The sequence below is a fragment of the Hippoglossus stenolepis genome, chromosome 21 (assembly GCF_022539355.2).
Source record: "Hippoglossus stenolepis isolate QCI-W04-F060 chromosome 21, HSTE1.2, whole genome shotgun sequence".
Classification (NCBI taxonomy): domain Eukaryota; kingdom Metazoa; phylum Chordata; class Actinopteri; order Pleuronectiformes; family Pleuronectidae; genus Hippoglossus; species Hippoglossus stenolepis.
Window position 1 is genome coordinate 18680081 of NC_061503.1, and position 14241 is coordinate 18694321.

General features: G+C 43.3%; 2 protein-coding genes across 2 annotated transcripts; both read left to right on the plus strand.

Annotated features, from left to right (window-relative positions):
- The first annotated feature begins 141 nt into the window (after window positions 1-141).
- On the plus strand, window positions 142-8911 carry ndel1a (nudE neurodevelopment protein 1-like 1a). Its single transcript, XM_035144822.2, has 9 exons — window positions 142-276; window positions 1102-1198; window positions 3722-3875; window positions 5374-5522; window positions 5844-5980; window positions 6132-6305; window positions 6542-6636; window positions 6759-6904; window positions 7826-8911. The coding sequence occupies exons 2-9, from the start codon at window positions 1113-1115 to the stop codon at window positions 7917-7919; spliced, it is 1035 nt and encodes a 344-aa protein (XP_035000713.1). The 5' UTR covers window positions 142-276; window positions 1102-1112; the 3' UTR covers window positions 7920-8911.
- Window positions 8912-9756: 845 nt separating this feature from the next.
- Window positions 9757-13195, plus strand: LOC118100219 (kelch-like protein 10). The gene is made up of 5 exons (XM_035145065.2): window positions 9757-10227; window positions 10425-10905; window positions 11403-12020; window positions 12126-12275; window positions 12524-13195. Exons 1-5 carry the CDS (start codon window positions 10109-10111, stop codon window positions 12884-12886), a joined length of 1731 nt encoding a protein of 576 aa, XP_035000956.1. The 5' UTR covers window positions 9757-10108; the 3' UTR covers window positions 12887-13195.
- The last annotated feature ends 1046 nt before the right edge of the window (window positions 13196-14241 follow it).

Sequence of the window (14241 nt, forward strand, 5' to 3'; positions counted from 1 at the left end):
CAGGCTATTCATGATATAAAATATACAATTGTGATTATTTTAGCATAGTATTTCCTTCAATTGTTTATTTAAAACATTATTTGATGTGATTCATCTCATTGGATCTGTCTCGTTCCCCCCGGCTCTGATGAGCAGTGAAGTGTGTATTTGGTTTTGGGGTGGACTCCCGCTGCGCTGCCTCCCGCTGAGCTCGGATCCTCGGACAGGCGGTGCAGCCGCTCGGCCTCAGCAGCTCGGACCCGCGGACACGATGGACTGATCCTCTCCGATGTTCAGGTACACGAACTGTTTCTTCTCCTCTCTTATCGTGAACCGGACGAGCTGACGCTGCAGCTGCTGCACATCTGGATGATGGATCCTCGGGCTGAGCTCAGCATCACCTCCGCTCCTCTCTCCCTAGAACACGAGTCTCCTGGTTCAGGATCAGATTGAGAAGCGATGAGCACATCTGACATATTTAAAACGCATTTATTCTAATATTGTTCTGGTGTCTGATAGCGGATGTGATGTGTGGCCAGCACGCTGGGCCACTGCCCCTCGGATTTAAAGCTCCTCACTAAGCATGAGGAATTAAGATCAGTAGGTTATGTATAGATATCGATTTAAAGATCATTTACATTTTGATAATATATGAATCATAGAAAACATCAAATTAAAGACAAACAGAGGATTGTGTTAATTCTGTGACTGTGGTCTGGATGACCTGTCCCTCTGTTTAATACTGGTCCTCCATGGTTATAGTCTAAAGATGAATTATTCACTGGATGAATGAAGTTGTTGAGTCCATAAATAAAAGAGCTGTGACTCTGCGACTTCTATTAAAGGAGACTTGACCTGTCAAAGTCACAGAGTTCCCTCAAAAAGGTTAAACTCTGTCAACTCATATCTTCTCAATCAATGTCTGAGACTATTTAACATATTTCTATGTTTAGATATTTGAGAAACACTTTGTTCCTGTTCCCGTCGGCTCCTGCTCACAGGGATGCTGATGTTTGCAGCTTTAACTCCAACTGTCCCTGTGATGAATGCGGCTCCAGGCCTCAGTGTTTCCTCTGTGTTCTCAGTTTCTTTTATTAACCTGCAGTTTGATTTTCCCTTCAGATTCGTTCGCCATGGACGCAGATATGACCCCGAGATTCTCCTCTAAAGACGAGGAGATCGACTTCTGGAAAGCTCTTTCCCTCAAGTACAAGAAAGGGTAAGTAACTAATTATTATTTTATATTATTCTGTATTTTTCTTGCTCAAGGACCTAAACCAACGACGATAAGTCAAATTCAAAGTACGGAACGTTTTGGCTGCAGAGGGAGCGAGGAGCGGCACACTGGGTCAACATCTGGGGAGAAATCATGGACTGTAAATAAAGATGGACGACATGCCGGCTCCCAAAAGTGATGAACACCTCGATGGCCCCCTGGTGGCTGCAGTACAGGTCCTAAACCTCCTCGATGCACATGAGAGAAACAAAACAAATTAAAAAACACATCAATTAAATTCCACGGTCTCTCTGTCTCCGTGGAAACGACTGCTCTCACTTCACTTCACTTCAGGAAAGTGTGATCTACCTTTAAACCATTCTCGCTCTGTCATTATAAAAGAGTTTGTAGATCCAGTTTCACACAAGAGTCTCATGTGGGACGAGTCGTGGAAACCTCGTCTCTCACATTAAACCTAAAAGCCTCTCGTTGGTCTTTGTCCTCCCATGTTGGTTGTTGTTGTTGTTCTCTCTCTGTTGTGTGGAAACGTTAAGGCTGATAAAATGAGCTGGACCAGGTTCAATTCTTATCTCACAGCTTCTCAGTTAATTTAAAAAAAACACTAATTGAAATCTCAACAGTCGACAGTAAAGGAAACAAGATGAGACTCACACCCGGTTGTACAAGAGTCTCCAGACAATGAGCTTCCTGCAGAGTCGAGGCCACGTTCGTCCCGTTTGTGTCGTATATGTCATATAAGTGTTTTTTCTACGGTGGCTCTAAACAAACCCAAGGACACAGCGACAGATAAGAAAACTCGATCTCAAAACAGAGAACACAACAACACATCACAGAATCCAACGGCAAAGAAGGAAACATAACGGCAGATAAGAATACATGATTGCAAAAACAACAATAAAACACAAAACATGTTGACAGAGTGTCCATCGTGTTTTCTTATTTGCCATTGGGATTTGCACTTCAGGGCCACCGTAGTTTTCTTCTCTACATCCACTGATGATATGTGGCTTAATGTTGTTTCATTGGTGTTTTAGTAGCTCCAACAATCTTGAGCCTCAACGTTTCTTCTTGACCTGAGAGACAACAGCTTTAGTAGCTTTGGATCATGTCACATGATCTTCATCAGAGTTTGTTCAGTTGTGACGTGAGAGTTTACATTTCATTATTTCTGAGCATTTCAACGTCCACGTCAGTTTGAACATTTAGTTTGAAGTTCACTCTTAAGTGTGGCTGACAAACGAAAACACCTTAATGTGCATTTAGTAGCTTATTTGAACGTGTGACATGGTCTTCAATAGCAGATTTAACAATCTTATAACAACAACAAACTAGATATGTGCATCAACATCAAAAACCAAACCTCAGTGCGTCTTGCTGACACCTCACGTGCACCGGAGCATTCAGAATATAGGATGCTAACTGGGAAGCTGCAGCTCCAGTGTGAATATCTATTCAACCTTTATTCAACCTGTTCAACGTGACGGTTTCCACCGAGCCCAACACCAGCGTTTGGAAATGGAGTTTCTGGCTCAGTGCCACGTCCAGCACTCACGTGATGTGTGTGTGTGTGTGTGTGTGTGTGTGTGTGTGTGTGTGTGTGTCCATGTGTGCTCATCCATGACCATGTCAACATACTTATATAACCTTCAGTCCTGATGAATCTGCTCCACAGTCACATGTTCTCTGCAGACGCTCTGAGTGGGAGAGATCCGCCTTCTGAGACCTGCCGGGGACCGAATGTGTAAAATATCAATCCTGTTTCCTACGAGCATTTCTTGGTAAATCCCTTGTTGTGGAACCTCAGTTTGGGTTAGGGTGCAGTGACAGGTTCTGTTTGCTGGACTTGGTATCGATGCGGCTCCGGAGAGGATGATGGTGTTGGTTTTGTTCTTGGATGTCGAGATGAACCAGATGAATCAGAAGATGATGAATCATGATTCATCGTACGCAGACACTTAACCAGTTGAGCACAAAAAACACGTTTGCGGTGACGACCTTCAGCTTTCAAGCTTTCTTTTTGTTTGAGTTTCCCACCTGCACTTTTAGCTTCGTGCTAAATTGTCTCGCTCCGACAGATATCGGGGGGGTTAAAGGGCTCAAACACTGTGAGGCTGGTGTGGACGGAGCCGAACTATTCAACAGAAAACAACTGAAAACACTGTTTGGCTTCTGGAAATATATTTGACTGTTGAGTTTTCGAAACTAAATTCTGTTCACCTCCAATACTGTGATGACATTTCAGGGAGCGTATCTCAAACTAAATCTAACTTAAGTCTAAATGGCTGCTGATGCAATGAGGGAGAAGCCAGAACATTATTACAGGCCTGTTTATTGATTTTGCACTAAATCTATGAAAACTGAAATATCCTAAACTGCTTCCACACGAGTGATAAATCAGGTCTGACTGTACGTGGGCTGTTTTCCAAGTGTAACAGCTGATGGAGGTATCATGGTGTCTCCAGCCTCACACACCAGCCCCTCTGATGCTTTCTCCCGTGTCTGCAGCCTCCAGGAGGCCCAGGAGGAGCTGCTGGAGTTTCAGGAGGGGAGCAGGGAGCTGGAGGCTGAGCTGGAGGCACAGCTGGGTCAGGCCGAGCATCGTCTGAAGGACGTGCAGTCGGAGAACCACAGAGTGAAGAACGAGGTGGAGTCGCTGAAGGTAACTGCTGCCGTGTCTCTCTGTGTCCGGTGGGTACGGATCCAAAGGGTTTTATCAGCTCCGGCTGCCACGTGAAGCTCTGACACTGAGACAGGAAGTGATTCTGCCTTCACGAGCAAGAAAACAGGACTTTAGTCCCGTCACAAATGAAAATGTTGAAATGTCACATGTAAGATTCAATAAGGGATTTGATTCGATGTTAAGAAATATTCAAAAACCCAAATACGTCCCTGTGGTGTCATATTTAAGGACGTCAGCTGTGAATGTGTCTTTCACTGCAAATGTAAAATTTATGAGGTGACCCCCATTTTGTATACGCGTCTAAGCTTAACAACATATTAACCAGCGTGTCCTCGTGTCTCCTTGAATTAAATATTTGATGCCTTTTTTATATCACCACCCGTCCTTGAGCGCAGTCCCGTGGGAGGGAGGACAACGTCTCGCTGTAACAGCTGCTGCACTTATTTATTTGTCCTGGTGGCCTGCAGCGCTCTGCTCATACATGAGAGTTCACAGGTCATGAGAAGAGAAGCAGATGAAGTTGTTTTCAGTTGCACTCTGACTTATTCCTCATGGTTCAGGTCAAACGTCCTCAGTGAGGATCACGGCTCCGGAGACGGTTTGTGAATCTAATCTGACGTCCCATCTCAACACCTGCTCTGTCCCGTGCTGCAGCGCGATGCAGCTGATGTGTGCGACTCTCATTAATCATGCATCAGGTTGTGTCTCTCGTTCTTATTTATGCTCCATAATCACCGAGAGGCAGGCGGCGCATTTCCGAGATCACGTCTCCAGCCGGGAAGAGACGTTGGTGCCAAGGTGTCGAGTCGGGTTTCACTTTTCCAGATTGACAGCAAACAGAAAATGTTGTTGGCAGTTTAAAGATAAAAAGATTTAGAAACACAAACTTTCTAGAAAACAAAACATTTTGGACTTAATATTTTAGAAAAAGCAGATAATGCCGCAACATTTTTAGATAAAACTAAAAACATTTCAGAGAACATGGACATTTTAGAAAAACACAACATCTTACAAACCTTTCTACACAACATTCAAGAAAACACGACATTTCACAATGAAGAAAGAAAATAAATACAGAAACAAAACCACATCGATGTTTCAGAAAACATTTTGGACACAACATTTTACAAAGAAATCATAAAAAAACACAATTTACCAAACACACAGTCGCTTCAGAAAACTAAAAACGGGGAGAATATCTGTAATATTGAGTTTTTTTTATTAAATGTTGTGATATTTTCTGATGCGCACACTGGTTTCCTCTGATGTTTTTGTGTTTTGCCGCTGTGTGCTCAGACGCCACAGTAACAGCAGATATAGGTCAGGCCCACCAGTGTTTACAGGATGATGTGGATATATAGGTCAAAACAGAGGAGAGGAGGAAAAGGGAAATGAAAAATGGATGATAAGATCTGTGTTGAATCATGTGTCCTGTGTGGAGCTCATACATGTGACCCGTCCTCTGCTCGTCCTGCAGGAGCGGCTGGAGCAGCAGTATTCTCAGAGCTACAAACAGGTCTCCATGCTGGAGGACGACCTCGGACAAACGCGCAGCATCAAGGAGCAGCTCCACAAATACGTGCGAGAGCTGGAACAGTCCAACGACGACCTGGAGAGAGCCAAAAGGTCTGAACGCGTTTTACTGCTCAGTTGAATTAAAAAGCACAGAACCCTCATTTCACAGCCTCCAGCTACTTTGTGATGATACGCTGCCCGAGCTGCAATTCTAATAATTAACAGAGGCGAGAGTGCAATTGATTCCTGGCCTGATTGAATGGCTGTCGCACAAGCCTGAGATATTGATCTCTTATTAGTACTTGAATAATCGTTCATGAGAAAATAGGGAGTACGATGTTTTTATGGAAACCAAATGAAATGTTATTTTTTGTGGATTTAGCTGGATTAATTGATTTTGAATGTTTCTGCCTCCTCTGACTTCGGGCTCAGAGCTACTATCTCGTCCCTGGAGAACTTTGAGCAGCGTCTGAACCAGGCCATCGAGAGGAACGCCTTCCTGGAGAGCGAGCTGGACGAGAAGGAGTCTCTCCTGGTGTCCGTGCAGCGGTTTAAGGATGAAGCCAGAGGTGATATTGACTAGATTTTCCCCGATAATCAACATGCTGCGTTTCCGCTCCTCTGTGTTCCACTGGGACGGTTTCAAATATCTGCTCTCTCAACAGACTCGTGCAGGACTGTCTTTTGGTTTGTGTCCTCACCGGATGTTTTTCTCTGCAGATTTGCGGCAGGAGCTGGCCGTGAGGGAGCGGCAGGCCGATGTGACCAGGACGTCGGCTCCGAGTTCGCCCACACAGGACAACGTGAAGATGGACAGCGCTGTGCAGGCCTCGCTCTCCCTCCCGGCCACCCCGCTGAGCAAAGGTCTGGACAACGCCTTTGCCAACTCGACAGGTCGCTGCAGCTTCTCCTCCCTCAAGTTCATTAACAAAAATATATGTTCTATTATGCAAGTAGAGGCAGGGAAATATGAGCTCGGCTTCTTTGTGGTTTGAATAAAAACAAACCTCACGATGGAAACAAGAAAATAAACATCTCTCTGCTGTTTTACGCGGAAATTACAGTGATGATTCATGATTGTCTCAGGAATCATTTTGCTCACAGTATTTTCTTTTCTCTCTCCTGCTCAGTTCTATCAAATTGTTACGGCAGCAACTCGCCGCTGACTCCCTCTGCGAGAATATCAGCCCTCAACATCGTCAGCGATTTACTCCGGAAGGTCGGGGTGAGTGATTCCTTCTCACCGTGTTTTCTGGTTCTCCCCCGTCACACCTTCATGTCCAAAGTCCCTGTCTTTCCACAGCGAAGGAGAAACCGCCGTCCTCATCGTCTTCTGTCTCTCCACAGGCGCTGGAGTCCAAACTTGCAGCTTGCAGAAACTTTGCCAAGGACCAAAAAGCCAGGAAGGCGTTCGCTCTGGACAACGGCAACGTCCTCAACGCAAACACAGTCAACTACTCGCAGTCGCTCCATACGTCATATTATGACAAAGCGTGAGTTGAACTAAAACCTGAACTGCTCCGTGTCGTCTGTGACGGGAGCGTTGTGGTGGATTGTCACGTGTCTGATGTGGGGGAGAATCTGAGACCTGAGTGCGTTTTCTTTCAGGACAGAGAAGGTCACATTCCCTGGGTTGATTCTGGGTAATCGTAGCTCCTCGGCTGGCGCTGATTTCTAACAAACCTCTTTTTCTTCATGTAGAAGAAAAACCATTGTTGTGGGTTAACGTGGCGTCTTGGATGCTAACTATTCAAAGGGTGGTTGTGGTGTGAGCTGCCTTCCAACGCTACGCTGATCTGATAGATGCTCTTCCTGTCTAAGGAACTTATATTTAGATGTAGATCAGGAAACGACTCATTCAATTACGGTGTGGATGCACATTTCTTTCCTTTTGTTCAACATTGTGAGATAGGATGTTTTTTTTTTATTCATTTTTGTAGATTTGTCAAAGAATAATTAAGGAATCTTGATTCCAGTGAATGCTTCCTAAAGATGAAGCCAAGCCGTCTCATGTCTTTTTATCAAACTGAGGCAGGTTCATGTTTCCATTCAGAAGAGAGTTCCACAGTTAAATCTGATTTTCAGTAGTAAACCTCTTTCATTTCATTTTGCATACTGAAGATTTAATATGTTGGTTTCATGTTGATAAAGAAACAAACTTTCTTCTGTGCAGTCGACACACTTCCTGCTTGTGTCGGTCTCTGTTCTGTGTTTTCCAGCGTTGGGACTCAAACCGTACAGTGGGAACTGACCAGTAGAACCAGTCCGTTGGGGAAACACTTGTCACGCTCCCCCTTCTACCAGTTTCTGCTGTCAAGCTCCATATTTAGCCACACGTGCACACACACCGTGCACACGCATGGTTCTGTGAGAGACCTTTTCTGTTTTAATGTCCCTCTCTTGTGTTTTTGCAGCAGGACCGTGAATGGACTGGAACCTGGCCGCCTGACGGCCATCACCGCCCCTCCTGCTGCCTCCTCTGCAGGCTTAGTGCCCCTCGCCGTGTGACCCCCCCCCAACCCTAATTCCTGACCCGACACACCTGCCCTGCAACGGAAAACCACATCTAGGAAGAGCCGAGACAAAGAGGCAACGCAAATGTCTAACACCGTAAAACGTTGTAGTGCTGTTTCCCCGTGGGCGCCGCCCCTCCCCGCTCACTCTCTGTACGCTGTTCTCACACTTGTGCTTCGTTCCTGCTGCCGTTGAGGTTCCTGTCTGTTTCGTGTGTTACTGTGTCCGCTGTTTGCTCACTGGCTTGTGCAAAGATGGCGAAGGCCTCTCTGCTGGCGACACGTCTGAAGATTCCCCCTCAATTTGTGAAACGACTGCACCAAATACAAATCCAAGAAGGGAAATATTATGCAATCGATGTGTTCTTAATGAGGCTGTTGAATCCAATACTGTTTGTGTTTGTTGTTATGATTCTAACTGCTTTTTTTTCTACAGCTTTCACGAGCAATAACTTATAACACGTAATCGAGTGCCACATTAACAATGTGCCCATGAATTATTGATATTTCATCGTGAGCCTCGGAGCCTGACGCGTTCAACGAGGCGTCTGGGTGATTTGGGATTTCGCTCATCAACCCTGTAATTCGGCTTTAAAACAAAAAAACGAAATGGGAGGAGGAGTCTTTGTGTCGTGGGCCAAACGCACCATTAACCTCTGAACTATGTGACATGATGTGTACAGTACTGGTCATATTGATCGTTATTTACAGGCAGTGGGTAAAGTGGTGCTGCCGTAGAGTTCACACCAGTAAACCAGCTTTCTTGTATCTGTAGTTTTTAAAACCTTCTTGTTTAATTTATTTCACAAATCATTTTCAGTGCTCTTCGATCCACAACGAGCACTTTGACCTCGTGTGAACTCTAAATGTCACTTTGTTTTGTTATTTTTATCCAAGTGCAATATTGTCAGTTTCTTTTTTATCGTTTGTGGATTTGATTTATCTCAGACTTTGTTTATGGCATGTTTTAATAAAAGTTGTAATCACTCTCGTCCATTATTAGGGTTGTGATGTTTTGATCAGCTCGTACTGTGGAGCACATGAGGCCGGGCAATTCACTGATTAGCAACTGATTTGATATTTAGAAAACTCTCTGGCTCAAGCTTCTCAGTTATTAATATTTATTATTTTTAAGATATAACTTTGGCTCTGAAAATCAGTTTTTTTTACATTTAATTTACCAAATGATTGACTGAGATAATGATTAAACAGAAAATAAATACATTTTCAAAATGAACTTCAGTTGCAGCCCTATCTTCAGTGTTAGATTTTTTTTTTGATCCATCAATTGTTTAGTCTATTAAGTTGTGAACATACAGAAAGTTGTGAAAAAGACCTGATGTAATGTTTGTCGTCCGAGTGGCAGCAAAACTCTAAAAATATTCAATTTACATAAAATAAGAAAGAACAAATCTTTATATATTTGAGAAGCTGGACCCAGAGGATTATTATTATGAATTATTGAAACAGTTGCTGATTCATTTTCTGTCTTCGGATTGCACAGAAAAATAAAAATGTACTTTGACTATCAACCATAATATTTTAACCATCCACGGTAGACTCACTACAAGCTGCTGAATGTGTAACGATGTTATATTCTCCTGCAGACGCCACAAGTCTGACTTTTAAGAAAAACATGTTTATGGGATGCGTCGTTCCTGCACTCATAATTATTTACTCAGTCTTCCAATATTTTATTTTTGCTTGGAAATGTTTTGTGGTCACGGTTAATCTCGTAGCTGGTCGACTTTATGAAACATCAATGGAGAAGATTTTTTAGAAATTTACTTCTGGAACCGGAGAAAGGTATATTTGTTTATATATTTCTTTTTTATATTTTTTCTCCAACTTTATTTACAAACTTGTAAATATTCTCAACACAGCAAATAATCAGCTGACAGTACAGTTCATTGTACATGTATATAAATACATTCTCTAGATGTAGATGATTGAATATTAGTTATAAGGAAAAACTAAAACTATGGACTATAGGAAAATATGTCTATACAGTCTATAGTTCCCTATATAACAACACTATTCCACAGTCCAATGATCTCAGAATTAGAGAATCCAATTTATCCTTTGATCAACAGAGCTCTTAGATTCAACTTTCTTTGAGGTTGCCAAAAGACCAAACACCCAAACCTCAGTAGCTGTTGATGTCACAAACCTGAGACATTTTAAATGAAGGAAACACAATATAATTTACTGGCAGGACTGTTCTGTGACGCCATCCTCGAAGTTGAGGATGTTCAGTTTCCAATCCACAGGATCACCCTCTATGAATGCAGCCTTTACTTCCAGTAAGCTCGTTACCTGTTCTCAGTGGGGAGAATATTCATCTTATTGATTAATTTATTAATCCTCGGGCAACAGGGACAAGGGGGCACTGTTGGTTTCTGTCCGAATTTTTGATATGGAAGTTTATGTAGTTGTTGTCCGTGTGAAATGGTTGAATATCTCTTTTAAATCTCTGCCTTGTCTCCCCTCTAACCCTCAGAGCTCTCTTTAAACTCCGTACAACCACAGGCCAGGTTTTCCACATACCCCTCGTGTCTCCTGACATCCTGCGGATCATCATTGAGTTTGCATACACTGGCTCTGTTGCTTCCACAGAGGACAACGTGCAGGAGTTGATGATGACAGCTGATATGCTCAACATAGTTGGCATAATAAAAGCATGCTCCCACTTTATCGGTGAGCACCTCTGCCCACAGAACTGCGTTGGCATCTGGCAGTTCACAAATATCTGCCACAGCTCCGAGCTGCGGTGCAAGGCCTTCCGCTACATCATCCAGCACTTTGAGGAGGTCGTTCCCTCTGAAGAGTTCCTGCAGCTCTCTGTGGAAGAGCTTACCGTATTCATTGGCAAAGATGAACTTAATGTGAGGATTGAAAGTATTGTGTTTGAAGCAATCCTGCGCTGGATCGCCCACATACCCAGAGAACGAGAGCAACACATTGCTGTGCTTTTGTCTCAGGTAATATATCTTTCTGTCACATGTCTAGATTCACTGCAAATCTCCAGCATGTATCCTGACTGCTTTAACACCTGCTGCTTGATTCATTTGGAAAAAACACTGTTGCCTTAAGTTCTGCTTCAGTTTGAGTTCACATTGACCTATTACCAATATACTATGGGTCTTATCTACTAAAGGTTTGCGCTTGTAAAAACATGTGCAAACTTGATTTCACCAGCAAAAAAACATGCAAGTTGATCTACTAACGGTGCGCACTGAGGATTGTGTGCAGAATACCACGTGCTGTCCATTTAGTACTAATCCTACTGGATGGACAGCGCGTGTTATTCTGCATGCAATTCTCAGTGCGCACTGTTAGTAGATCAACTTGCATGTTTTTTTGCTGGTGAAATCATGTTTGCACATGTTTTTACATGCTCAAACTTTAGTAGATCAGGCATTTAGAGTTTTAAGTTTGACGTGATATCAACTAGTTCCGTTCCCTTGTCCCTGTGTAGGTGCGGCTAGGCCTGACAAGCAAGGAGTACATTGTGAACAAGGTGATCACCAATATGCTGGTGCAGAACAACCTTGAGTGCAAGAAAATAGAAAACAAGTCCCTCCAAATGATATGGCACAAAAACTCACGCAGATCCTTGCGGTCAGGTCTCAGTAACACTCTCGCCCGTCCTCGTGTGCCTAATTCCGTCCTGTTGTCCAGTGGAGGCTGGAGCGACGGCAATCCAATCTGCGATATTGAGACGTACGATTTCCCTGCTGACCTCTGGATCAACATCTCAGACAAGCTGGAGTATCCTCGGGCCTATCACGGCACAGTCTTCCTCAATGGTTATGTCTACTTTCTCGGTGGCTTTGACAGAGTGGAGTATTTCAACAACGTGGTCAGGTTGGACCTGAGTACACACACCTGGCAGGAGGTGGCGCCAATGCACTACCGCCGCTGCTACGTGAGCGTAACCGTGCTGAACGGGTTCATCTATGCCCTTGGCGGCTCTGACGGACTTGTTCGACTCAACACTGCAGAGCGCTACTGTCCCGAAACCAACCAGTGGACACTTATTGCACCAATGTACTTGCTGAGGAGTGACGCCAGCTGCACAGTACTGCATGGCAAGGTTTGTTATATATGGAAATAATAATAAGTAGTAATAGGTAGTATTAGTCACCTATTAAAACCAAGACAAGACCTGGGTACTCACTGCTGCTCCTTCTCTCCTCAGATATACATTTGCGGTGGTTTCACTGGGACCGAGTGCCTGCAGACGGCTGAATATTACGACCCAGAAATCAACCAGTGGACAATGACCAGCCCAATGAGCACTAATCGAAGTGGACTCAGTGCTACTGCATATAATAACCAAATCTATGTAGTAAGTACACAAAACACTGCTGACATCTGATATTTTATTTAAAACCACAAATGTCAACCTCATGGTGGCGCTAGAGAAGTTGTCAGAGGATTACTTATACATCTGCACCTAATTCCACCCGCTAGCTGATTGAGATATTTTATTCCTGATAGAAGAGAGACAAGAATGTAAACCTTCTAATCCACCAGTCCAACTGTCAAACTGCCTTCTACTTTATTCTGTGTATTCAAATCCTTTTCCTCCTCCAGGTTGGTGGCTGTGACGGTCACTCCCGTCTGGCGACTGCTGAGACCTACAACTCCCAGACCAACACCTGGCACCAGCTGAGCCCCATGTTGACTCGCCGTAGCAACTTTTGCCTCGATGTGATACATGACAAGATATATGTCGTTGGGGGCTATGACGGCTCCGCCATCACTCAAATGGCAGAAGTCTATAATCCTCGCACTAACGTGTGGTATGAAATCTCTATGCCAGATATCCCCCGCAGCGGAGCAAGCTCCTGTGTTGTGACCGGAATCCTCAACATGGCTGACTACACGTTATCTCGAGACTCACTGCCATATTTAAATTTGGACATATTTGACGAGAATTCATGGGACTCTGACTAACACTTTCTGAGGTTTCTGGTATAACTACAGTATTTCCTTGTTTAAAACTAGTCTTATATAGTCAAATAAATACCAGTAAGCGAGAACTGGGTAAGATGAGCCACTTTTTACATTTTATGGTTTTACTGCAAAACATTGAGTTTGGTTCTGCCAGAGGTTTCTTCCAGTTAATGAGGGAGTTTTCCTCTCCACCGTCGCCAAAGTGCTGCTCATTGTGGGAACCGTTCGGTTCTCTATCAAATATTTGAGGTCTTGACCTTCTATGTAAAGTGCCTGTACAAATAAAATTGAATTGAATCAATTGTTTCAAACAATAGTTACTATACATCCCTCGGGTGGTTGTGTACCCATGGAAATTAAAACAAGTTATTTAATTATTATGGTTTCAGAACAATGACCCATCAAATAAAGTTGGTGAAGGATTAAACTGTGATCTTTGTGTGTTTGCTACAGGAAGAATGTATGTGTACAGGTACTTTTGAGCATTTACAGCATGTTTGTGTGACTTAAACCTAACATCAGTCAACAAGGTATTTATGACGTTAACATTGTAACACTTGTAACGGTGATCAAACATCAACATGAACTTGTAACAGGGACACAGAAAGAGTTTGTGTTAGTGTATGTATGCATGTCTATGTATGTGTGTGTGTACATGTGGTTGTGTATGTGTGCAGTGATACAATGACCATTAGCTCAATTAACCCCCAAGTCACAGGCTCTGTTTACCCAACAAGCACCATTTTGACTAAACTGTTTCACACAGTAGCTCAGATCAACCTTTAAAAAACAAATGTATAGATTCAGTCAACAGAAATGCTGGGTTGTTTTATTTTGAAAAGGTTGTCCTACAGGAAGTGGGACATATTGGACAGAAACACATTGAAACTGCCAGAAGATCCTTTTCTCTGTGTATTCTGCTATGAACTGCGCGCGGAATGCGGAAAGCACACGAACACTAAAAGAAAAACGAACAACAATTAGTAAAACAGACTTTCCTCTGCTCCAGATGATGACGTGTGTCCAATAACCATCACAGGAGACAATAACCAGGAAGTATTAACATTTGTGAAACTCTGAACTTTCCATATAAAATGCTAATCGTTCAGTAATGATTTTTTGTGATGTGTAATCATGTGTTGTCAGTGCTATTGGCCTATAGTTCATTTGATCTGATGGATACTTCCCTGGTTTCAATCGCCGCCTCTTTCCATACCTACCTGCTTTAGCATTGCATAATTGATTTCCTCCTTCCCTGGAGATGTTAGCCCAGATCTTTCTATTGCTCTCCTCGATTTCTAGTATCGTCCCTTCTCTCAAGAATTCCAGGATGAGCTGATCTCCTCCTTGCCTTT

Bases quoted from the DNA above. Each gene is read 5' to 3' on its own strand.
- LOC118100219 (XM_035145065.2), top strand. From the start codon at position 10,109: ATGAAGGAAACACAATATAATTTACTGGCAGGACTGTTCTGTGACGCC. The intron at 10,228-10,424 runs GTAAGCTCGTTA...TCTAACCCTCAG, and splicing joins GAATGCAGCCTTTACTTCCA to AGCTCTCTTTAAACTCCGTA. The intron at 12,276-12,523 runs GTAAGTACACAA...TTCCTCCTCCAG, and splicing joins ATAATAACCAAATCTATGTA to GTTGGTGGCTGTGACGGTCA.
- ndel1a (XM_035144822.2), top strand. From the start codon at position 1,113: ATGGACGCAGATATGACCCCGAGATTCTCCTCTAAAGACGAGGAGATC. The intron at 5,981-6,131 runs GTGATATTGACT...TTTTCTCTGCAG, and splicing joins GTTTAAGGATGAAGCCAGAG to ATTTGCGGCAGGAGCTGGCC. The intron at 6,306-6,541 runs GTCGCTGCAGCT...TCTCCTGCTCAG, and splicing joins CGCCTTTGCCAACTCGACAG to TTCTATCAAATTGTTACGGC.